This window comes from Oreochromis aureus, linkage group 8 (genome assembly GCF_013358895.1).
Source record: "Oreochromis aureus strain Israel breed Guangdong linkage group 8, ZZ_aureus, whole genome shotgun sequence".
Taxonomy (NCBI): Eukaryota; Metazoa; Chordata; class Actinopteri; order Cichliformes; family Cichlidae; genus Oreochromis; species Oreochromis aureus.
In genome coordinates this window covers 7,957,866-7,983,737 of record NC_052949.1, presented here as the reverse complement: position 1 = coordinate 7,983,737, position 25,872 = coordinate 7,957,866, and the positions used below count along the sequence as shown (strand labels likewise).

Below are 25,872 nucleotides of genomic sequence, written 5' to 3'. Positions count from 1 at the left end.
ACATACTCACGGACACGCTCTTACTGCCAGTCATCCCAGTTCTCATGACCTCGCTGACGAGGAGGACCAAACTCAGGTGTTTTCAGAGTGTGTGGTTTCCAGCCAGGCTGCTGCTCAGATGAAGAAAAGAAAAATGTCTTCTATATAACAGCTTTAAAACGTTTACTTTAATATATGAGCACATCTGACAGATGGTTTAGGAAAAGATGGAATATTTGTGGGGTAAAATGTTAAGAGATAAATATCTTTCCAGTTACTTCAGCCATCCATTTGTCATTAGCAACTGAGCTCTCTCTAGAGGTAAGGCAATATCCACCATATCCAGTACTGCAGGCTTGTCTGTTGATGCATCTCCGTTCATAAACTCTTTAGAATGTTCATTAATGGGACGGCGGGTGGGCTACGATCTCCAAACCAGTCTTTTTCCATATATCATGCTGCGCACCTTCAGGTTTTCTGGCCCTGACAGCAGCCTGTCACCCTCTGCTTTGCTTTCACAAAGAATTAATTTAACTATGCACAATAATCACACAACCTGACGTCTTGTTTGTTTTGGATGTTGTTCTGACTCTCGGATGTCCATTGGGGGAAAGGCTGGGTTACACTCACATATCATGTGGGCCGAGGACCACACAAAACCGAGCTCATTGATAAACAGAAGTGTCAAGACTGATTGATATCACTTCCAAGGAAAAACAGGTGAGAGGGAACAAGAACAGGCACAAGATGATATTGCTAGTGATTTGTATCTACTGTGCAACTCTGAGTAATTGCTTTAAATGGGTCTGATTGCTATGACATCATCAAAAACATGAATTATGTCCCAGTTGTGGTTGCAAAACATGCCTCAAAACCACAACATCGCATATTCACTCCTAGTGCTAATATAATTTCCATATGTTCCGTGATACTGTATTTTGTCAATTACTTGACATGAATCATGGTTCAGTGCCAACAAAAAGACAGATTTTTCTCTGCATATATTGCAAATACATCAGGTCAGAGATAATCAGTGGGACACGAAAAAAAAAAATAGAAAAGTCATACCATTGTTGCACCCATGCAGAAAAACACCTGATTCAACAAATGGTTTCTTTAATTGATTTTGCTTGGGTTCCATCATGGCGTTGAGACAGAAAACAGCATGAAGATATTTTGGCCAGATTGTAGGCCCTAACCTCATATTCCACACAATTTCAGGCTCAGTTAGCAACATGGTTAATTCGTACTCACAGTTGGTAGATCTATGCTTTGTGATTACACTGCCCTGTGGAGGCTAAAACAACCCACAGCTTAGCTGTCGTCTTTGGATGTATGAGCAGATACTAATCTGCAGGAAATGGCAGATCAGACTTTCACATATTGCTTTTTAATGAACACAGCATGGTGCTGTCCATTGATGCTCTAATGGGCTCGTGTGACGCATCATCAGTGCTGGTCATTTGGACACCAATATCAATCCCATATTACCCAGCACCATCTCCAGATTTTGGCCTCATCCCAGGAACTAAGCAGGGTCAGGACATCAGCAGAGTAAGACTTTGTTCCTGGACTTTGTGAGTCTTTTCTATATCGATGTTGTCCACCAGAATGGTTGTAAATGGCAATGCTGGGGAACGAAAAAGAATAAAAGACACCTAAAGTGTCAGGGAACACTTTAAGAAATAAATATCACAAAGTGCTTCAGAACAGAAATACTCCAAAAACAAAAGAAAGAGTTAGTAAAAAGTAAGCAAGTTTCAAAAGATGACATTTTAGCTGCTTTTTTAAAAGAGATCAAAGAGTCCAAAGATCTCGGGCTCATAGCGAGTGAGTTCTACAGTCTCGGGGCCATTGTTGCAAAAGCTCTGTCTTCTTTAGTTCACAGCCTTCCATGATGCACAGCAAGCAGGCCCTGATCACATGACCTCGGGGACCTGCTGGGGTTGTATGGATGTAAAAGTTCACCGAATGTGCTGGTGCTTGTAAGTCAAAACCAAAATCTTAAGTTAAGTAGACTCTGAAGTTAATGGAGAGCCAGTGCAGCTAAAGTTATGAAGTGATGTGCAAATACGATCCGAGATCATGCTAAATACACCCATCTCTGTCACTTAGAACAGCTTTGGTCATTTCAGGTTAATTCCTGTATTTGTGTTTAGATTCTTGCTTGTCTGGCTGGTTTCAAGTGAAATTTACTCAGTTAATAAACTGTAAGACTGCATACTTCTTTACATATAGGAAACAGAATCTGATGTGATTTGTTGGAGTTATTTACTTAGTTGCAAGCCGACTGCCACATCTGCAGAACCTTCATCTGACCCCAGCATGCTTCAGTTTTTGATTGTTGCTGAGTATTCAATATTATAGAGAAATACTGGAGATTATAAACCAAGTCTTCAGGGGCTTTAAGTACTGAGAATACATCTCATGTTGAAACAGTGGAGAGTTTAATCCCTGCTAGAAATTTCCCATGTGGAGCATTTCTAGGTTACATTTCATACTCAGTGCACTGACATGCCTTGACCATGATTTTATTTTCCAACTGAGCAAAGATTATTCTGGACAGTTGTTCTGGACAATTAACCTTGTTTTACCCACACCAGCCTGATTACCGAAAGTCAAGAGATCTGGACACGCAGCCACGCAACAGTCTGACCCTGTCAGGCCCCTCCCCTCCCCTCCCCATCCTGCCTGCCTCTCTCATAATCAGTTGCATCCTGCTGCCTCTTGGAGGAAGGAATGTGACACAGAATGAAGCGCTCCATACACAAACTCCAGGATGAGTTATTTCAGTTAGAGTGCACGTCGTTAAGTTTGAATTTATCACCTCCCATTGCCCAAATGTTTGTTTGGCTTTGTTTTAAAATATAAATGACGATAGTTTTGATAATAGCTTTAAAACAAATTACATCAGTTTTGTAGGATATTTAAAAACTTGACTTTTACAATATTCCCTTTAAAATAATGGTAACATCTATAAATGAAAATGCATTTTTTACTGTATGTGTGAACTCCTCTCTTGCTGCTGCTGCTCCAAACATTATCAAACAAAGCTCTGACAATAATGCTTTGATGAGTGGAGAGTAATTACTCGTGTGCTTTATTCAAATTGGATGTATGTTGACATTTTGAGTCTGTTCAGAGAAATAACCCACTTCAGATGAGCATTAATCTGATTAAGAGCACAATTTATTTGGGTTTCCGTGCTCAATAGAAACCCTTCCTGCGCTGCGCACGGCCTGCCAATAGACCAGAAGAGCCCAACCACTATGAATGGCCAACAGCTGTGTATATAGAGGGAGCACATTTCCCCTCGCGCTGAGGAAATAAAACACCCTGTTTCAGGTAAACACTGAGTCAGAGCTCACACAGCATACACATATGTGAAAGGACAGCATTTGAAATTTGCATGCATTATGTAATATTAAAAGTTTGTTGCTTATGATAATTGGTGAATGTTGCTATACTGACATATATACAATAGGTTGTCATTATATTTACACTCTGTATGTTTTATGTTTCTACTAATTTATCTAATTGAGCGCCTAAGTGGGTAATGCCATTTCAATTTCACTCAAAATGAGATGGTTTTAGGGGACAAACATTAGGTGCCAAGGTGCTTTGCTTGTGTGGAAATTTTTTAACACCGGTTGCAGTTCAAGCACGGAGCATGTCATAAATTATCTCCATACAATTTCCACTTGTAAAACATTTTTACTCACTGCATCTGCTTGTAGCTGTGTTTGCCTCATGGAACATTATACTTTTGTGATAATATTTCAATATCCATCTTACCCTCTTATCCATTAAAAGAAGACTTCTAATTCCAGTCTAAAAAGAAATATTGCGCTGTGTGTTCAAAATTAATTAAAAAAAGAATTTTATCACCACAGGTTTCAGGTCAAAAAATGTAAAGCTGTAATACTGGCAGTAAAGATGTCTCCTCTAAACTGACAGCCCCAAAACCTCAATTCATAAACCTGTCTTGAGATTATGTGTATGGTTGAGACACACAGTCTAACTACTTGGCCAGCTAAGCAATGGAAACAGTTCCTGCATGAGTATATTCTCACCGTTGATGGTGCATTTGAGAGAGCTAATGCACTAGCCTAGGTATGGTTAATACATTTCTATGAAACAACATTCAGAAACAGATAGCCCGCCATTCCTTTTTTGGTTAGTCCACTGGCGCATGCTTGCTTTCCCACGGCATTTCTTGAGAGTTTATCCATTATGTAAAGTAAAAATGCAAGAATATATTTAAAGCATAACAAACAGTTTGTGTTTGTGCTCCCTTTTTAAACTTGAAACCCTAAAATCTGCATCCAAGATTCCACAAAGGCTGCGTCAGTGCAACCATAGTGGTGCAATTTGGATAAATGGTGAAGATGAAAGCAGAATTACGTTTTTACATGCCTTCCAGACTGCTTGCACATTTTTCTAAAAGCACCAATGTCTGGGTGTGTAATTACACACCAAATGCTGTTTTTTTTTTTTGGCTTTTTGTTTTTTTTTAATGGAAGTATGTGTCGCCACACAAACATTAGTCCCGACGCAAAGTAGGCACAGGATACGCCCATGAAAGAGCTCCTACTCAGGAGCTGCTGATGACAACAGCAGTATCAGAATAATCAACGACTTTGGATTAGTGATTCCTAGCTTAGTTGGTTTAATGAAACATGATACGCCTTATGAAATGTATTTCCCCTTGTCACAAGTTTAATATGTGTGATGTATTGAGCTAATATGAGCTCCCTTCCTCAAACTGTGTAGTAACATAAAACACATAAAACCTTGGAAAAAGACATTTTTAAGAACTGTCCTGACTGTTTTTGTTCCTTTTATTCTTCCCCTTTGTCTACCTCCATTAAAGCTGATATAAGAGAACATCAAATAGTCATCTTTTAACAGCCCATTAAAACCAAATAATCAAAATTATCGTGTCAATTCAATTCTACCGTCTTCCATAAATAAATTATTATTCCAAAAGATAGTTAATTATTACTTAAGTAAATCTGTTCAAATTGTATCTATGGTACCTTTAAGGGACACATTTACATACATTAGTTACATGAGGTTTTCTGTTTTATGCCATTATTTTGCCACATTTCAGCAGGAAGTATAGTCTTTACTCTATTGATTTCACAATGATCCAAAAAAAAAAAAAGAAATTTTTTTTGGTACAAATATTAAGCCATTTGATTGTTTAAGGATTAACTGCCCAATACTAAATGAAGCTATCTTATAAAAAATAACACTAAAACGTTTTTTTGTTTGTTTGTTTGTTCTTTTTACACATTAATGAATCAGTGCTAAGCTGCAATCATATATATATAAAATTATTTCAAGGGGACATTCTGCTGTATTTTGAGAAAGCAAATTACTACTTTGCCAGTAGTACTTTTACACTTTGTGTTTCACTCAAACACTACGTAATGTTTTGAATGCAAGATTTTAGTTATAACAATGTTTTGTAACATATGATTATTTTTTTACTACGATTATGGATCGTCTAACCGCTGCATAAAACTGCTGGACTAAAAGTGTGAGACTACAGATTTTATAAGCACTGCTTCGTGTGGACATGTATTTTGAATGATCTATTTTCCCATTAATCATGTGTGACCCCTCGAATTTATCTTGTGACCTCTGGTCTTGGAGCAATTTTGGGGAGGTGTGTAAATAAATAAATCTAAAAACTTTGAGCATTCAGACTGTCATGAGACCATCTCTTTTTGAGCATCGTTATTTTAACAGTGTCTGTCTATGATAAACAGAGATGTGAAGCCATTTGACCCCTGCTAGGGAATGCTGGGAGTCATAATGGTTGGTTTGAAGGGGTTGGACATCCCTCCAATGTCAGAGAGACAGAGAAAAGACACGGGGTGTGGTTGGTTAAATGCGAGACACCCCCTTTGTACTGTTTCAACAACATGGGGGGACATCTGGCACTGGCAATACTGCCCAGTGTTGAGGTCTCCATCGGCTTTCTCAAGCAGTGAGCTGTGCAGCATTGAAGCACTGCCTGCACATTCTCATGCTAATACCCAAAAGGCAGGAGCAGATGTGAAACATTTGGTTCTGTTCTTGTTCACTTGTAAAGAAATAATGTGTCCCGTTATCATTATTTCACTTTTTTTGTTCTTCTATGTGTTATAAAAAGGAGTTCATGGCGGAGGCCATCTTCTTTGGTGGCCCCACTTAGGTTCCCCCTCTCACTGGGAGAAAAAGTGAGTGTCTCGGAGATTTGAGGAGTGATTTTGTCATCTGGGTAGATGCTGCCACAGTAATTTTAGAGGGAATGGTGCACTTAACATTTGCAAAATTGTTGATGACAGACGAAGTAGTGTGTGTTTAGCGTAATGTGTGTTTTAAAGCTTCAAGAGTTTATTATTATGCATTATAATGTTTTGCGAATTTAACTGTATTTTACTAGTTATAATGTATATGATCATTAATTTAAAACGCAGAAAATGACCTTAAGGAGGTTGGGTTTAATTAAAATAAAATAAATGCATTGAAATGCGCATATCTGCCTTTATTTAGGATTTTCGGGAATCTCTTTTTACTTTTTTCTACCGTGTATTTTAGTGTGCATCATTCCCCCCCACGGATAATTTTAACTTTAATTTGCACATGCAGATGCCAGCTAATTTCGCAGAGTGGCTGTGCAACAATGTCCCCGCCCCCACCTGGAATATCATTGGCTCCTATCTGCTTCTCTCTTGATATTATTGGCCAGAGAGGTGCCTGTCAAGAAACTTGACGTGCGAGACAAGTTTACAACTCTATACACGTGCTGCTGGTATGTCAGGGAGAGATGTGGTAGCATCCTTTACAGAGCAAGGATAGCACAGACTTTATTACCTGTGTGTATGATTCGCTGTACGCTCACCTTTCAGGGGATACTGTGGCACAGTTATTGGGGCAAGTTCTTAATCACCTGTTCACAGCAGGCATCCATTATTTGGCACTTTTGGAGGAGATTGAGGTGTTATCCACAGCTTACTGTGGATGTAGACACTTCCTCAGTTCCTTCATGGCAAGAAGACTCAGTGATGTGCGCCTAGCATGGCTGTGGCTCCTGCACCGACCACCAAGGGACCGGTATGGCTTTTAGCCGCATCACTAAACTGGACCCCCCGTCCCGAGGCATCTTCAGGAAAGCGGTGGTCATGCTGTGCTCCCTCCTCGCCTCTTTTTTCCTCCTGCACCTCCTCACCGAAAGCTGCACCACCACCACCGGCAACTCACCGCCCAGAGGCTCCTCTAGTCGGGCTGCTGGTCTTTTCGAGGACCTGAGTTCGCTGAGGACCAAGAGACTGGTATATGAATGGACTGGCGGATCGGAGTTGAACCGCTACGGGACCGCCGCGCGCACCTCACAGGTCCTCGCGGATGAGCGCGCGACGCAGGATTCGGAGCTGCCCGAAGAGGCTCTCGTGCTGCCACCTCCGGATTTAGTAGTTTCCAGGAGAGTGTCGCCCAGGTTCGCAGGTAAAGTCAGTCCGCTCGGGGAGGGGAGCAAGAAGCTACCTCAGGCTCTCATCATCGGGGTAAAGAAAGGAGGGACCCGGGCTCTGCTTGAGTTTCTTCGGGTTCATCCTGACATCAGAGCCGTGGGAGCCGAGCCGCACTTCTTCGACCGAAACTACCACAACGGGCTGGAGTGGTACAGGTGAATATTTAATAAAGTAATTTGTTTTATAAAGAGAGGGAGAAAACACACACTCACACACACAATTTAAACACTTTAGTGAATATTACGCCTGAACATTCCCCAACTTTATTATCAGTCTCCTTGAAATCTGTGCAATGTTTTCGGTCATTAAATTGCCACGATGATAGATTGTGTTTTTCCAGCATTTTATTTCCCCCACAACCACATCACTGATAAAGGCTGTTCCTCATAACCCAGAAATCTTTATTTAACATCTCAGCTTTTATAGAGGTAGCCTAATTGCAGCTGGAATAAGCACTGAGGACAGTCTGTTGATTTATGAAAGCTACATTAGGCCTGTTTTCATTAGATGTTATCGGGCTGCTCATTTTGTTTCACATTTTCGGGTTGACTGCCTTTTAACTTGCTTTGGTTCGAGCCATAGTGGAGTCAGAGTTTAAGGCTTCATTAGGCTGGGAAATAAGACAAGGGTAAATCAAAGCATTAAAAAAAATCAGAGTGTTGAGGAGTAATTTTCTCTTAGCGTTTAAAATCAATTTCTTTCACCTTTAATAATTTAGTAGTGAATACTTTAATGTATGTGGTAAGTTCAGCGAAGACCTTAAACGAGATTTCATAAGTTAATTATTTATCAAGTGGACTTAAAAAACAAAACTCAGACAGGAGGCTTTAGCCAAGATTGCCAATCTCGTGTGCTTTTATAAAAACCCAGAGTTAATCCTTTCTCCTGCTGAGAAAGTGAAAAACTCTTCATCAACAAGAGCTGAAACAAAAAACAATTTACTGAAGAAAAATTACAGCAGTGAAGGTTTTTGACGGTGTTTTTGTAGCATCAGGACAAAGTTTGTCCATGTGTAATAAAAAATAAATAACTTTGAATGTTAAAAAAACAACAACAAAAAATAAATAAATAAAAACACACAACTTCCTTGCCTTGCCGACGTTTTCTTTCTTTCTTTTTCTCAACACAGAGCATTACTTGAGTGTTAATTCTGATCACTGTAAGTCTTGTCTGGCAAAAGTGGAAGTCTAAACACTGATCCTGCATAAACACACGACCCTCCTTCAACATCTCAATTTCCCAGTGACGGAGTGCGATGCGTTTTTCTCACTCAAGTCAAATTTGTGATTGATTTCATCTGTCAGTGCGAGTGTGTGTGAGTGAGTGTTTTGTGTTCACATTTCCACAGGCCTGTGGGGAATAATGGCTCTTCCTCTCAGTGGTTCTCTGTGTAATGGGGCATTGCCGACATTGCGGCTCTGTTATTAAGAAGGATTAGGGCCATAATGAAAGGTTACCTGAGTGTCTCAGGAGGTATAATTCACCTTTTGATTGAGTTAGCACTACACGCAGCACCCTCTAAAAGCCTGGAGACAAAACTTTAACTCTCACCAACAACTCCCTCCAGACCCTTCTCCTTTTCACCCTCCCACCCTTCCTCCCCCAAACACTCTGGCTTTCTCCCATCTCCCACTCACACACCTCCCTCTTTGTGCCTCTCTGAGAGTGAACATTCTCTTTTTGCCATCACTCTTTCACACCCTTCTGTTTACCTATTCATCCATTGTGGGGTTTTATATCCATAAGGGTCCCATCTATCCCGAGGAGTTGCCAAGATTCTCTGGAATTTGGACCGTGCCTCCAAGGACAGACCTTAGTGCCGGTTCGCCTTAATGCTGCCCATTTAAAACAGAAGGACCCTTGAAATGAAAGAGGCATAAATAACTGTTACAACAGCACGGCCCACTCTACGGGAGTTCATCTTGTCAGCTCTCCTCTACAGTGTCTGCGAATCTTCCTGTTTTGTGGGTTTTTGGAAGCGTTTGATTGAGTTGAATCCATTTGAAGTTGCTGGCCCGAGGTCATATGAAGGTGTTTTTGTGCACTTCAGAAGTACTTGTTGAAACAGGGGAATCGATTTGATTGCTAAAGTCTGCCGTCCCCTCTTGAAAATCGGGGCAACCTCTGTGCCTCGGAGCTACTGTCATTTTACCAATGGTTATAAGATTTCAACGCTGTGGGAATGTTTAAAACATGTCTGACATGCGATAGGCTGAAATCTTTGTGCCAGGACTACACTGCTTGGTCGACAACCCCCCCCCCGCACAAAAAAAAAAAACTGTTGGTGTTTGTAGAAAACAGGACTAGACTTGTGTGACTAATCACTGTGTCCAATTTCTTGAATTATGTGATTCTTTTCATTAGCAACAGTGAATACTTAAAACACTGGGGCTTCCATTTTAGAAGACTTTGTTTATTGTCAAGGACGCCATGTGTCTTCAGTGTGAATCACTCGTCTCTGTCTCCTAAGGGAATGCGTGGAACATATTTTAACACCTCTAAGCTCTTAATGTGACATGGCAACATCTCCGGCATCCTTTTCCAGCTTTCCCAGAATTATACTTGTCTGGCTTGTTATTGGAATTTCCTTCAACTGCCCTAAAAAGTTGGTTCCACACCAAAAGATATGATGCAAAAATCTGTCCACCAGGAAAGATAAAAGTTTTAGTATTGACACCACAGCTGTACGAGCATGAAACATGGGGGGGTTAAACTTCTAACTTCACCACATTTCCAAAAAACTGAGTATTTTTGCAAAATTATGACTCACCATCTGCACTTGTTTAGATTCTGGTTGGGTGTTCCCTGCTAGCATATCCAACTTGTTGACCTTACCTCGGTTAAAATGAAATGGAATAGATTTTAATAATATATATGAAGAAAAACCATATTTTCTTTAGCTTTTTTAATAAATAAAATATCTGTTTTTTTCATGCACCGCTTGTCCACAGGAGTATTTCAGATGTCTCAGTTGTGTACTCGTGGTAGATTTGGACCTTTTGTTGTACAGGAAACTAACACCCAGCCCAATTGCACAGCCAGTCAGTGTTACATTTCACTACACATTACTCTGAATAACCACACACAACCTATTAGGCTTTTGTTGTGGAAATGGACACTCAGAGTGAACAAGGAGGTCAAGCACAAGTACTCTGAAGTAAAGCAGAGGTCCGCGCTACAGAGTAGTCACTATTATGTTTTTGCCCTACTTAGGTTACTGAACACCCAAGCTTTCACCTGTCTAGACCCTGCCATTGCAGTTTTTTGTTTGATGTCCACAGACCGGTTGGATTAGGCTTCACCTGATCCCTTAATGGGTTAATTACCCTTCATACAAACATGTGTGACCACAAGGGCATGGGTAAACACAAGGGCAATGTGCCGCCAGCTCTGCCGCACATATATTCATATTACAAAGAATACAGAATACAACGGTATTCAGTGGAGAAATGCAGGATTTCGTCTTTAAAGCACTAACATGGACACAGGGCCGAAAACTGGCAGCTTATGTATCAGCAAATTTTTAAAGTCTCCGTCTATGATTTTTCTCATACGTGTAATACTTAAAGCCATGAGAGAGCAAATGAAAACATTATGCTCGGATTTTTAAAAAAAGCAAAGCTAAAAAGAAACACATTAAATTAGGGGGTTTCCCCGTTCATAAAACTGGCCATATTTGAAAGGAAGTTCTGTAATGGCTATAAAATGGGTTTTAATCATAAAAGCAGTGACCCAGCGGGGACTTCTGTTAGAAACGAGCCGTGTTTTGTAGCCTGATCTGTGTTTCTTTGCGGTCACAGTAGAGACGTGAACGAACACGGAACAAGTAAAATATTCTCGTTCTGTTTTGAATACACTTAAAGGTCCAGATGTAAATGTGTGTCGTGATAACATGCGTCCTTTCTACATTTTAATCCCCTGAATGCAATGGACTTTTTTAGTTTTTTTAAATTGATTAAAATTTTCTGGATTAGGTTACTCATCTTGAAACTCTACTTTTTAAATTTTATTTTAACAAATGAAGTCTGATGGTGAAAAGCTGGTAAATTCCCAGGAATTGAAATGAGGCCAACTTCCAACTTTGTTCTTTCCAGCGTGTTTACAATGGGTTTCCGTGAGTTGTGTGGCAGAGTTTAAACTACAGTCCTGTTTGCTGCTGTCTGATATTCCCCCTTTCACTCTGAGAGTGAAGCAGCTTGGGGGAACTAGTGGAAAGAATGACACGGCTCAAAAAGGGAGAGGTTAGCTGTTAATAATGAAAAACTAACTGTCGGCATCTTTAGCCTGTCTGTTAGAACCGTAACTGAGGTTGCAGCAAATATAGTTAGTCCTAACTGCCGTTGATCACAAATTCATACAATTTAGCAAGAATAAAAAATGGAAATTGGATTAAAAAAAAAAGATAAAACTTGCAAACATTTTGTTTTGTGGCTGGATCAGCTGGAAGTTGAGGAAAAATCTAACATGTGTGAGAACGTGTATACATTTATATTTATGTGCAACTTTAAATACTTTTTAGCGTATCCTGGTCAGGAATGAAATGTTCCTCCGAGTCGTAAATAGATCTGCTCACTTGAAAATAATTCGGTTCATGCCACCCACTAGCTTTGCGCCGATATGTATACCGATTCTACTTCACTTGTCTATCTGGATTCTTGCAATATAATCGTTTTTGAAACATCCTAGACTGTTTGTCTGGCCTTATTAGTCTCTGTGTGCGACATTTAAAAATATATCATGATGGTCTCTTTATAGATGCTTTGAAAGGAGCAATTTGTTGTATCTATTCTCCAAGGCACTGAAGATTTTAAAAACAGATTTCAGCCATTTCCTCAAATGGAATTTCTGTTTGATTTATCTTGTTTTGACGCCACACTGGAAAATACTAAGCAGTTATAAGTTACCTTGTTAAAGGGCTGTGGAAATGGCTTAGGATGGTGATTTTCTGATGTGGTTAGACATTTTTTGTCATGTAATTAGACGTAAGAGTGGAACTTAGTTTGGTACGGAACTTTTTTTTTTCCTGCCAAACAGAAAAATTATACATAAAACTGCTTTACAGTTGGTTTACCTTGTGAGTTTAAATTTAATTATTTTATTTTATATTATTTTTATTTTTTTATATTATATTTTAAGGACTGAATGATTGTAATTTCAGCATAAATCTTCACAAAAGCGTGGTTTAATGGTTAGTTTTTCCTGGAGCAGAAGTACATTTGCAACATAAAGGCAGGTTTGCCAGAGGCAGGTGGAGTGGAGGGGACACACAGAGGTGGAGGGGTCATGGCTGAGGTTGTAGAGGGCACACACTCCCACATAGTGGACGTAACATGATCACCAGAGACCTGAGTATGAGCTCTGAGCTGCCTTTGGATTGTGAAAGTGATTATCGTGTGGTATAATTGTAAAACTGGGACGCTCACCTCCTGCCGAAGGCATGCAGCGCACATTGACAGTCCCCCCCTCATCCCCCTCTCGCCAACTTCTTGACCTCCGCCACCCCCTCTAACATCTTTGCTTGGCCTTAGCAGCTGACCCTATGGGGCCCCGTGAAGGGGAGGTAGATAGAAGCAAGGGAAATATCCAAAGTAGTGCCTGTCAGCAGCTGCCCTGTGGCATCCTGGGAATCTGCCCTCCAATGGGTGGGTGAGGACAGGCAGCAGGTGCAGGGTGCTCAGCAGACACCACCTGGATCTCCACTAGGCACTCGCACCTGATGTATTCACCTGACACACCTAAAATAAGTTGCGTTTGTTGTCTTCTTGAAAGCTAGCAAAGATGAAGGAAGCTTGGACATTTCTTTGTTTTAAATATTTCAGGTGTCACAGACCTCTTACAGCTTTAATGAGCATGTGCGGAAAGGGAGGGTGATTGATCGCAGTCAGGAAGGTCAGCCTCAGAATGTGCCACCCTCAGAGTTCATAAAGCCAACAGATGGTAATGTAACACTGGAGTCAGATTACATTGTTTCTAGGATTCTGTTGTTTATTCACATTTGGGTTTATGTGTACACAAGTCAGCAACCTGTTTGACCCTGTTGTATCTCAGGCCTATTCAGCTTAGCAGCTGTTGGCCTTTTTACGAGGTATTCAACCGTACATTAGACAATTATTCTGGGATTCAGATTTCAAAAGGAATACTTGTGTCGTTTTTTTTTTTACCGTGCTTGACTGTACTAATATACATTGCAGTGTAAACCTGTGAAGCGCTGTAATCACTTCTATCGCTGTATTGTACAGTTGAGATGGTTGACCTTTTCAAAGCATTTTGTTTTAACTGAAGGCCGCTGTTCTATTTTCAGCTAATATACCTGAAGCCCTTTGCCGGTTTAATGCTTTAAGAGCAATGCCCATGAATGTCAGTGATGTTTATTTTCCTTCAACTCCATGGAAACCTGCCAGGTAATGTTTTCTAACATCGCAGCAGTTTTGCCTCCAGGCACTCTGCTGAGCAGTATGACTGAAAGGACGGGAAAAAAAAGTCATGTTTGCAATTTTCTTTCTGTACTACATTTTTGTGTTTTTTCTTTTTCCTTCTTCATGGCACTTCAAGGTTGATGGAAGTTAAGAGTTATCCTTCCTTGAACAAAGAAAGACTGTAACCCTATCATTTGGCGCTGAAGAGTCAAGGGGTTTTAGACTAGACCGTCAGCTCTCTTCATAGAAGCGAGGTAAACAAACCACAAAACAACCTCCAGAATTCATGCATATTAAGATTTTCAGAGGATTTGCCAGAGTGCTTTAGGATTTTAGAAACGTGCAGCCAAAACCGTGTTATTTGGGCACAGAAGGGCTTGGGAAATGATGCATGGATTGAGCATGTACGTGTTACAGCCCTCAGTAGTGCGGATTGGCAGGGTAAACCAACGCCTCTGTGATGGATCTCTCTTTCCCATCTCACAGGCTACAGATTTATCACAGGACAGGGAGCCTTCTATATTGTCCGCTAGAGAGAACAAGACAGACAGACAGAAAGAGAGGGGGAACCACCGCTATGGAAAGCCTGGGAACCAATAAAAAGAAGGAAGCCCTCTCCTCCTGGGTCCTCCATTTTACGTTCCAACTGTAGCGTTTTTTCTGGCATTTTCTGGCAAAAATCTCAGACTGGTATTTGAAGTCCATGTAAATAAAAAAAAACCCTACAAATTCTAAGTGTTTGTAGTGCTTGCATTCAAGGAAGTTGGATGTTCATCTTTCCACCCTTTTGCTTGTGTTCGCTTAGCAGGAAAGCCTTTTTGTCTTTTCAAGTGTCTTATTTTAAGCTTGCTGGCTCACTTGGAATCGTTTCCCTTTCTGCCTCTGTGCTTAAAGGCATGGACTTTGTCACACTTGCCATGTGTGCTATCTGCAGCTGCTTGTGTGGTGATAGGATGGCACCAAACAACCTTTTCCCCCGCTCCATCGGGGGCTTGGCCAGTGCCAGTCGCTTTGGCAGAGTTTGCCTTGCAGACATGCAGGGGCAATGCCAGACGGCACCTCCGGCACAACTTTAGTTTGACTGCCCAACCTCTGCCTCCATGCAGAACATTGAATTACACTGTCAGTATACTTAATGCGCACATGTGTGCTTGTCTGGGTGTTTGAGCCGTCTAAAATGAGGGATTGGCATTTTTTTGGCATGGCCAGTTAAGAGGCCAACACATCATTTACTTCAGATGTTATTTTCAGTCTTTCAGCACTTCTGTATCCAGTGTATTCTGTATATTCCTGCTAGATATTGAACAAAGAGGTGTATGGTAGCGATGAGTGAAATAAAACATGCAGAAGATTAGGGTTTGGCAGTACTATAGACCATGACCAGAAATCCTGCACAATTTTTAAAATAACTAATAATGGAGGTGCTGAATGGAGAGAGAATGACAGCCTGGCATATAATCTGACTTGAGAGCTACTTTATTCAGACAGAAGCACCGCAGATCCATTGCATGTGCGGTTTTGAGAAATCTACCTGGTTTCTCAAGGAGGAATCCAGCTGTTCAAACAAACGCTTTACGTGAAGTCTTTTGTATTTCAATTTTAAAAGGTTGCATGTCACAAAAGAGCCATTCATTATGTAATGCAGCGGGATTTGTCTTTACAAATCATCAAATAAAATGTATCACAAATGTTCTATGACCTCATCCAGAGCCTGGATTTCAACTCTCAAGTCAAACAAGAGTCATTATAATCACAGGTGTACCGTTTTTAAATTCGCTCATTTAGAGAAAAGATGGCACACAGGCTTTTGCTAACTATCGGCCCGATGTCTGGCAGCTTGATTAAGGAGAGGAATGTGTTAGAAAATGAGTTTGCCAGCCAAGACCCGTTTATTGATAGATGGAGTGCAACAGCACAACCTGCGTCTTTTTACATAAAGATGGAAGAGGGTGATAAAGGGTCTGTGTAGCGCAGAGCCCGTGATTGATGCGCCCACAGGGGAGTGCAGAGAAGCCACACAGTAATTCAATTAATCTTAACCTGAACACTAGTAATTGCTACTGTAACTAGGTCTGACTGTACATTAGACAGGAGGAAGATTGCGGTCAAAGAAACATGTTTAGCTAATAGAAGTAGGAAGGAACATTCCCATTGCTCCTATTGCTTTAAAAAAAAAAAAAATCATCCTTTCTCCTTTAAACCAGGATTTGCATGTTAATGAGAGAAACAGAAACACGATTTCATCAGTTGTGGACAATAATTAAGAGATGAAACATGGCAGTGAAAATGGGGATTCAAACTCTAGTAGCTTTACATTACATCAGTTACCTATAAAGAAAATGTCCTTTTGAGAAGCTGTCAATTCAACTCAGTTTTATTAATACAGGAATACAAATCACTGTTGTATTTCTGTTGTTGTGAGATAAAGTACAGCAGTTGTCACCTCAAGCTGCTTTATATTGTAAGGTAAATAACCTACAATAATAAACCCCAATAATTAAATGACCCCATTTGAGCAAGCAAGCACTTGGCGACAGTGGGAAAGAACAACTCCCTTTCAACAGGAAGAAACCTCCGGCAGAACCAGGCTCAGGGAGGGGCAGCCATCTGCCGCCCTGTTGGGAATGATGGGAGGAAGACAGGACAAAAGACACTGAAAGGCATCCAGAGATTAAGAATCACACATTTAAACTTCACTGTTAGAAAAAGCGTCTTGAAAAAACGGCGATATTCCGGCAGCTGGAGCGCCAAAATACGACCGTATAATTACAGAAAATAACTCCCGCATAAAAATACGGTTATTTCCAGTAATGAAAATACAATTAGTTGCGCTAATTTGACATGGGATCTCGCCTGTTTCAAGTGCCGCTAAACATTAAATTAGGAACATGTTAATGTCATTAAACAGTGAAATCATCTATAAATAGGAAAAGAAAACAACCCCAAAAAACAGTAATATTCCAGCAGCTGGGGCGCCAAAATACAACCGTAAAATAACTGTCCCATAAAAATACGGTCATTTTCAGTAGTGAAAATAGAGTTTGTTGCGCTAATGTTACATGGGATTCTGCCTTTTCCAAGTGCTTTTAGACATCAAATTAGGAACATTGTAACGTGATCAAACAATGAAATTACCGATAAACAAGGTCAATGAATGTGGCAATATGAATCATAATACGTAAATGTCCAGAAATATACCGTTAACAGTTGGTTTAACTAATAATGGATTGCATGCTCTGGGACAGACTGACAGAGGAGAGGCTGCCGTATCGCACCATCGGCCCCTCTGGCCATTGCCAGTAGGCGGTAGGTGAAGTGTCTTGACCACGGACACAACGACCAGAGAGTGTTCGAGCCAGGGCTCGAACCGCCAACCTTCTGATTGCAAGGCGAACTGCTAACTCATGAGCCACGATCGCCCTAGCTAGCAATGATAATAATACTTATGTGATGTAACACAAGCTTATAGGGATCATGTTATATACTTTACCGTAGCATTACATTTGAATCCAACAGTTCAGTCTTTCAAATAACGGACAGATATTTGTGGAATCATGATACATTTGTGAATGTATTTTAACAATCTAAATATGCATATGTACAGACAGATACATTTAATGATCATGACAATTATGTTGCATTACATTACAGTGATTTGACGTTAATTTACATTTGAAATGTGAAGTCAAAGTCTATTTACGTAACTTTAATGATATTCTAGAAGAACAGAACAAAACTGTAAAATGCACGATTCTTTCCTACGGTCGCAGCCATACCCGCGACCTTGTTGTTGTTAGTTCACATTCATTGGCCGATGCTTAGCGTCATGTTATTATGTGTCCCAATATCCAATGGCATATCACATTGTTTTCATGGCCACACCCTCACCCCAGGTGCAGAGGCCTATTTCTGTTCAGGAATGTTGTGAATACTTTGAGATTTATATTAATTGCAATTCCTACCTCTACATTTATTAAAAAAAAAATTATATATAATTAGCACAGCGTGGCCGTGAACTGATTTAGATTGTGGCATGCAAAAGAATCTTAACTAATTAGCTCAAAGATATTGAGCTTGTTATTCAACCCCAAGCTTGTAGGGGGAGCTCTTTATTTAAACACTTTCCGGTGTTTCCATGTGCCTCAACCCTCAACAACAGCAGAAGTCACTCATGGTACATGAGTGACATCCCGCTACAAAACAACAACTGTCAGTGACTCTGCACCACGGCGTAAACACAACATTCAAGATAACAGTTAAAAGTAACTAACCATAAACAATAAAACAAGAACATCTAAACAGCAGCACATGTCCCAAGGCATGATGGGAGAGAACTAGCTGTTTCTGGATGTATTTTTACGATCTAAATATGCATATGTACAAAAAAATATATTTAACAAACAAGTAAATTGTGTTTTACTATATTTACAGTGATGTTATGTTGTTTTACCTTTGACATGTAAGATCACAGTCTGCTTATGTAAATTGAATGATATCCTAGGAAGACAGTACAAAACTGTAAAAAATTACAGTAATATACTTTGACATTACTATTTTTTGGAACAGTGTTCTACTCCACATCGAAATTAGCCAGTTGAGGTGCTTCGGGGATCAGGCAACTTCTGTGGCTACAAAAAATAAATAAATAAAAATGTAGAAATACAGAAGTGCCAAAAATTGCAGTTCCATGGAGTTTCTGGAAGGTCTTTGCTAGCTTTAACTTAGCACTCCTCCCTCTTTTCTACATATGGTCACTTCTTGCACCATACAAAAACAAATGTATCAACTAGAGCAGGGCGATATGACCGAAAATATTTATCATGATATACATTTGAAAATATGCGATAACGATATAACTGACGATATAATTGACACTAGACAAAATACTTTACAACTCCACAACTTTATTAGTGCAAAAAACACCATCAATGTATTTTCACTTAAACAAGCAGCTGTTTTTATGTGCATTAAAGTTATATAAAATGTAACAGTGCAAATTCCTTGCTGACAGTTTAACCAAAAGGCATTTCCAGTGGAAATTGGCCGACATATCCTCAGCATAACCATGTATAATATCCACAAAACTTAAAAAGAGGTCATACACACACAATACGGTAATATTATGTTGAAGCACAGTACGTATCACTCCGCGAGGCGCCTGCCTACAATAGCCGTAATGCTCCGACAATCCATCAAGCGGTGCGGGTTCGTAGCTTAGCAAAGTCGTACTAAAACATTTGACAGATTTTCGAGCGCCGTGTACCACATAAAATCGTTTCGAGGTCAGTAAACACAACCAGAATTCATACATAAGGCACACGGGATTATAAGGGACACTGTCGATTTTAAGAAAAATCAAAGGATTGATTTTAAGTGTGCCGTATTTTCCAAACAACACGGTAATAACGACGGCCCGCTAGCATGCTCTACCAAAAACAGTGCTTTGTTGTGTATCTGACGGACGAAAGCTAAACCAGTTCCACACCACTGAAGTTGCAGCATTTTTACAAACCAATTCTGGTTCATCCGTTTCATTTAACGATCCCCTTTCGCTCTTCTCATTCTGCGTCGCCGCCATGTGCGTATGTAAACATAGGCACTGCGCATGTGCGTTTTACCCATATTCTATCGCGATATTTCATTTTCCTATCGTTACCCAAAATTACACCGGTATTACCGTGAATGGTATGATATGGCCCAGCCCTAGTATCAACAACAACCTGGTAATGGCCAAATAACCAGACTTACAGCTTCAAAGATTTATCCACAAATCAATGGCTGACATCAAGTTGGCTACATCTATGTTTTTTATAGAGTCTGTGGTTTCTGTCTGTAATATTGTGAAGTTCCCTGAGGACACCAGTGTTTTAAGTGCTAGCTATTTAAATTAAAAGCAGTGGTTTTTTTCTCCCAATGTCTTATATCCATTAGATACATGTATTGAGATTTAATGAAGTGACTTTTCCACAGAGCCAGGTTACCTGCATCTTCCTGTTTTGGCTAAAACACGACTTAACAGACAAGCGTGACAGGCGTATTGATTTTCTCTGCTGAAACTTGTGCACAGATGAAGCTCAAACCACAGCAGAAGGCCCCATTTTCAAATCCTCGGCTTCATGTTGTGCCTTTCTGCTCGTCATCAGATAAACAAAAAGTGTAGTGTTTTATATTCTTTTGTGATCAAATCAGTGTATTGTTTTTCTTTTCTCTTGTGACTACCCCCTATTGAACTCTACACCAAAGGTTTTTGGATTGTCAGAAATCTTTTGAGATGCACCCTGAGATATTGATCCTATTATTTCCTGTAGGAGCAGAGCAGTACTTTGAAGGTGTTGATCCATAAAGACAGAAAGACAAGACTTCTTTATGGGCTGGTTTTATGCATTCTCTGGAAACTGGATAGCTCGCGAACAGCAAGATAAATCAAGTTAACAGTAAAATCTATTTTTCTTACCCTCCTATGTCCCATTCTTTTGCCAGACCTATTTCTTTTGTTCAGTACGCCTCTGAAGAGCATTAGTCCCCGTCACTTATTTCGAGGCGAGGGGGTCACCGGGCTCCAGATACAATGCTAAGCATTTGTAAAAACTGACCGTGTTAAATCAATAGCTTATGTTTCATTTCTGCGTTATTGCAGTCATTTTTATTTACGCAGCTGGCTAGAGCTGGGTCAACCACGGTCAGTTTGGACTAAGGGTGTAACAACATTGTAGAGCCTGTGGGACTTGTCATGAGCCCAAGTCATTTTAACCGTCAAACATGTGGTTGGGCTGGGGCTCATTATATCATTATGTTGTCAGGGTCATTGTTTATCCTGACATCTTCGTCTCACATAGACATCCTCCCATACAGTCGTATCATCAATAGGCGGAGCAAGCCACCAACATAGACAGATGTACAAGATATACCATGCAGTGTCTTCTCTAATAAGATGGTAGCTGTTCTTTATCCACTGCAGTTCTTACTGCTGCTCCTCAAACAGGCTACCATCAATTATTAATCCAGCCAATTAGCAAGTCTGCATTATTCACCAGGAACCTGTGATCACATCCATTAACTTCACTGTCTCCCCTATTGTGGCTCTCCCAAGTGGCAGTCACACATCCCACAGTTCCTCCTACCCAGCTGACGTACTGTAGTGTATTTGTATTTGTATTTATGCTGTATTACTTTCTTCACCTCTTCTTATTACACGTCACACGCTGCACATACACTACTTTGGGATTACTGAGTAACTTTTGTTTTGTTGGGCCAATCAAATAAAGAAACACCCCTTTAATGCTTCCTTTTAATGCGTTCTAAGCCTTGGTAAAGACTTTTATTTATAGTGGTATTACTGTGCTAAATTCACGAATAAAAAGGAAAGATATTGGAAATGTAGGATGAATTAAAGTGTTATTACAATATACACGTAACTGATAAAAAATTAAAGACAATCGATAGGTCTGACTAAACTGTATGTATCATTAGCACAGAATGTTTTTTTGCACAGACTTTTTCAACTGTTCACACAAGAGGATCAGTTCAGAATATCTTTGCTTGCAGCAGGGGTTCACTTCAGAGGCATTTGCACTACAGGAAATACTCTGGGTATTTAGGCAAGGGAGCTGCCTGGGTAGAATGTGCATGAATGTGGCATGCATGGTGCACACACGCTAGTAGCAAATGCCTGTGCTACTCTCGCATCAGCACAGTCCACCATTGCATCGACTTTTTACTAATGTCCCTTACTGACTGCAAGTGAAAACACTTCTACTTTGTGTTATAGTATAGTATAGTATAGTATATAGAAGTGCAGTAAGTAAGTAAGTGAGCCTTACTTTTATGTATAAGTAAAACCTTAAAAAAAAAATGTAGGTGCTCTTTTATTCTTATGGATAGATAATATAATCTTGAGTTTATAGATTATTATTCATTAAAAATAATAATAAGACTCTTAAGAGCTAGTAGTGTGACAGTGACTATCTTTGCTGTTATGGAATTCTACCATATATTTCCCATAATGCATAGTGCAATGTCCCTGTCATGTAAAAAGCAGAGTTGGTGACAGCTGTAGCCTTATTGAGAATAAAGCAAAAGTATGCAAAGCTCACCAATTAAGTTTTTGCTGATTAAAACAAGACTAAAAGAAAATCAGGGGCAAAAATTAATACCTGCTGTCGCAAAAAGAAAACAAAAACACATAACTCCATTTGTATTTTGTTCTGAAAAGGAAGTCATGCATTTTCATGTCCGTCCACTATTTCCCTGAGCTCTATAAACAAAGAGGCAACACTGCTTGTCACTGGGATTTATGGACCCTCAAATCGCAGAACAAAATCACTTCCTGTTTTTCCTGTGTTTTCCGGACACACAAGCAGGCGGCTGCACATTTGATAAAAAAGTGATTTATTTTCATTTTGCTTATCTGCTTAATTGATGTCCCCCAGGCCTCCCTGACAGCCATAATTTCATTATACAAACAATTTAGAGAAGTTTGATTAACACAAATGAGAGTTCAGGGGCACTGCCGGTTTACATGTTACCCTACACATGCTTTTCTTCACACTGACTCCGTCTGGCTCGGCCCGTGTACTTGAGTTATAAATAACAACTCCTTATCACAATAAACAGGAGGAACAAAATAAACCTGCACTCACGATGAAATGTCGCTGTGCCACTTTAAATCCTCTTGCTGGAGCCACACGTTTAGATGGTGAGAATTTGTGTCTCGCTTTAATCGCCATGCTGTAATTTTACATATGTTTCGCACCCAGCTGAGCTTTAGTTCACTCAGAGGAGCCCATATGTGGCTGCTTCAAAATCTTCAACAAGCTTCTCATTGAGACGCAACTACATTGATTTTCTTGTTCGGGATTCACCACAGCTATTGATTTAGGGCTCTTCTGAGACAACAGCGTAATTAGCCCTATATTGTGAAGGGATCGCCCCACTATTGCCTCATTGATAGGCCTGTGCTTTTTTTTTTAGCCCCACCAAGTGTTACACAAGCACTAATGGAGAGCCCTAAACACACATACACTGCACATGTATATGCACAGACTCAGTGGCTGTCGTGGGCAGGTCTGTTCCTGACATCCCATTTATTACATCATATTATTTTCCACTCAGCCCAGCAGCAGTGAATATTCTTTTTCACCACCCTGTTTTTGCTCCTATGGGTTTTTTTCCTCTTCTTTCTTGTATCCAACTAGCTTTAAAACAGGGTCGGCTCTGGCAAGGCGTAAATCCAGCTAAAGGGTTTTCCCCCTCACCCATAAAGCTTTTACTTCAGGCAGTCGAGTGCCAATGTGGGATTGTAGCTCTCCCCAATGAAGTCCTGAATGCACATTGTAGCAAAAATGGGTTTTTGGAAGAGATCTTTTGAGTCTCTAGGTGAATGTGTAAAACATGCACTTGCAGACGGTTGCTTTAAATGTAATAGGTTCGCACTCTAGACACACATGAGCAGATAAACCTAAAATTTACACTTTAAACTTAATCTAAAACTGCTATATTTCTGCTGAGCATGAAGTCTCGTGGAAATGCTAATTTTCTTGTTTTAAATCGTTACTTTAAAGATGCTGCGATGGTTAAGTTGTTTTGAATGTGTGATGTGGTTTAAGCCTTTGTGTTCCTGAAAACTTGCGTTCATGTTTAGCTAGGATTGTGCCACCATGTCTGTGACTTTTATACCAATTAATCTCATCTGCCAGTGTTATTCAGTTGTTAAATTATAACAATAGCAGCATTCCTGCCTCGGTACAATGCAGAGAATAATGGAATTGCTACTAAGCTGATTTAAGAGTTTAGTTTAAGAAAGACAAGAAAATGATTTTGTGGTACGTGGCAAGAAATATAGCCAAATGTGTTTGTGGTGATTATAGTAAGAACACTAAAATAACAGCATAATTGCAACTAAACAACTGACAGTTGTTAAAGCTTGCATTCCTTACATCAACCAAATGTAACATTTTTTTTTTACTGCAAAGCACTCATCATTTATAGCAGGTCTAATGTAAAATAGCAGTTTAATACTAGCTGTCAATAATCCGTCTTATAGTGGATTTGGTGCAGTGTTTAGATACAGTTACACAGGTTTTTTTTAAGGAAGCATTCACTGTCATTAAGTCTTTTATTGAAGTCCTGTTGTTTGCACCACATTTTATTTATGCCACAATTTATTCTATGGGTATACACAACTGAACTGCAGGCCTGTAATGTAAATGCAAATGTGATTGAAAGGGGTTCATAATAACCCCCATTTCAACTGTCATGAATATGAATTGCATTAATGTGCATTTAGTTTTGGTTTGCTTCTTTTTGTATGTGAATGTGGACTCTTGAACGATCGTACACGCCCAGCCCCTCCTCGTTATTGTCTTACACCCAATTTATTTATTTTCTTATTGCGCTGCGGACAGGCTATATTTATTCGTGGCGCAGCCTCTATCTGCATGTGAGGCGCATCAGTCATTCAAGGCTGGAAGAGTTTGACTCAATAACAGTGCAAATATCCAGCCATTATCTCTCTGCGGAGTACTCCCTCAATGTTAATGTGTTTTTAGGACGATTACATCAATGTGAAATATTGAAAAATAACCTGATTGATAACATGAATCATCAAGCCTGTGTCTCCGCCCCCTTAAACACCTCATTTAGCATCTCCATGGCAACATGCCGGTAATTGCCTACATGGGCATTGCAACATCCCTCATGGAGTTAACTGTTAATCTATAGCTGCTCAAGTGTATGAGCCTCAGGCTTCCAGGTCAGCTTCAAGGCTCAAGTATTTAAACAGAGGAGATATGCAGTGCTTAACAAATGTATTAGACTACTACCCAATGTAAGGTTTATGTCATAACTGCCCCAATTTAAAAGTATTGATAATTGGCAAATCATTTTATTTTTAATGCTAAAACAGAATTAAAAACAGAAAAAAAACAAATAGTGAAGCGCATTATTATTTTTTTAAATTATGATGCCAAATTACAGTTACTTCATTAAAAGAATTCAATTGTTATGATTGATTTATTTCTGACTTCTCCAGTCCAGTGTGTCACTTCAAGGTCATTTCAATTTTATTTATACAGCACCGAATCACAACAATCACCTCAAGGCGCTTTATATTATAAGATAGACCCTGCAATAATACATACAGAGAAAAAACCCAACAATCATATGACCCCCTATGAGCAAGCAGTTTGGTAACAGTGGGAAAGACAAACTCCCTTTTAACAGGAAGAAACTTTAAGGAGAACCCTGCTCAGGGAGGGGCGGCCATCTTCCTCAACCGGTTGGGGTGAGAGAAGGAAGACAGGACAAAAGACATGCTGCGGAAGAGGACTAGAGATTAATAACAAGTAATGATTAAATGCAGAGGGGTCTATTAACACATAATGAGTGAGAAAGGTGACTGAAGAAGAAATACTCAATGCATCATGGGAGTCCCTCAGCAGCCTATGCCTATTGCAGCATAACTAAGGGAGGATTCAGGGTCACCTGATCGAGACCTAACTATGTACTTTATTGAAAAGGGAAGTTTTAAGCCTAATCTTAAAAGTAGAGAGTGTCTGTCTCCTGAATCCAAACTGGAAGCTGGTTCCATAGAAGAGGGGCTTGAAAGCTGAAGGCTCTGCCTCCCATTCTACTTTTAAATACTTTAGGAACAACAAGTAAGCCTGCAGTGTGAGAGTGAAGTGCTCTAACGGGGTGAAATGGTACTATAAGGTCATTAAGATAAATTGGGGCCTGATTATTCAAGACCTTGTATGTGAGGAGCAGGATTTTGAATTCAATTCAGACGTAGCTATAAAAACATGAATTCATTTTTGCCAACATCACTTTTAGTTTTTAACAAGTTTTATTAGATTAGACCACCTGTCATAAAAAAACAAATATTTTAGAAATCATTTAAATTTGTCAAGCACTATATTCTGGGTTCACTCTTCGTCCCTGCTACTATAATTAGACTT

The 25,872-nt window shown here is 39.8% G+C and overlaps 1 protein-coding gene across 2 annotated transcripts in view; it reads left to right on the top strand.

Annotated features, from left to right (window-relative positions):
• Window positions 1-6,784: 6,784 nt before the first annotated feature.
• The window catches only part of LOC116336304 (heparan sulfate glucosamine 3-O-sulfotransferase 3A1-like), a 44,254-nt gene continuing 25,166 nt past the window's right edge, over window positions 6,785-25,872 (top strand). For both annotated transcript variants that reach the window (XR_005614010.1, XM_031760155.2), the window contains exon 1: window positions 6,785-7,657. Coding sequence is in view for 1 of the 2 variants with exons in the window: in XM_031760155.2 (XP_031616015.2) it covers window positions 7,089-7,657 (569 nt within the window). In the remaining variant the exon portion in view is untranslated. The remainder of the gene's footprint in view (window positions 7,658-25,872) is intronic.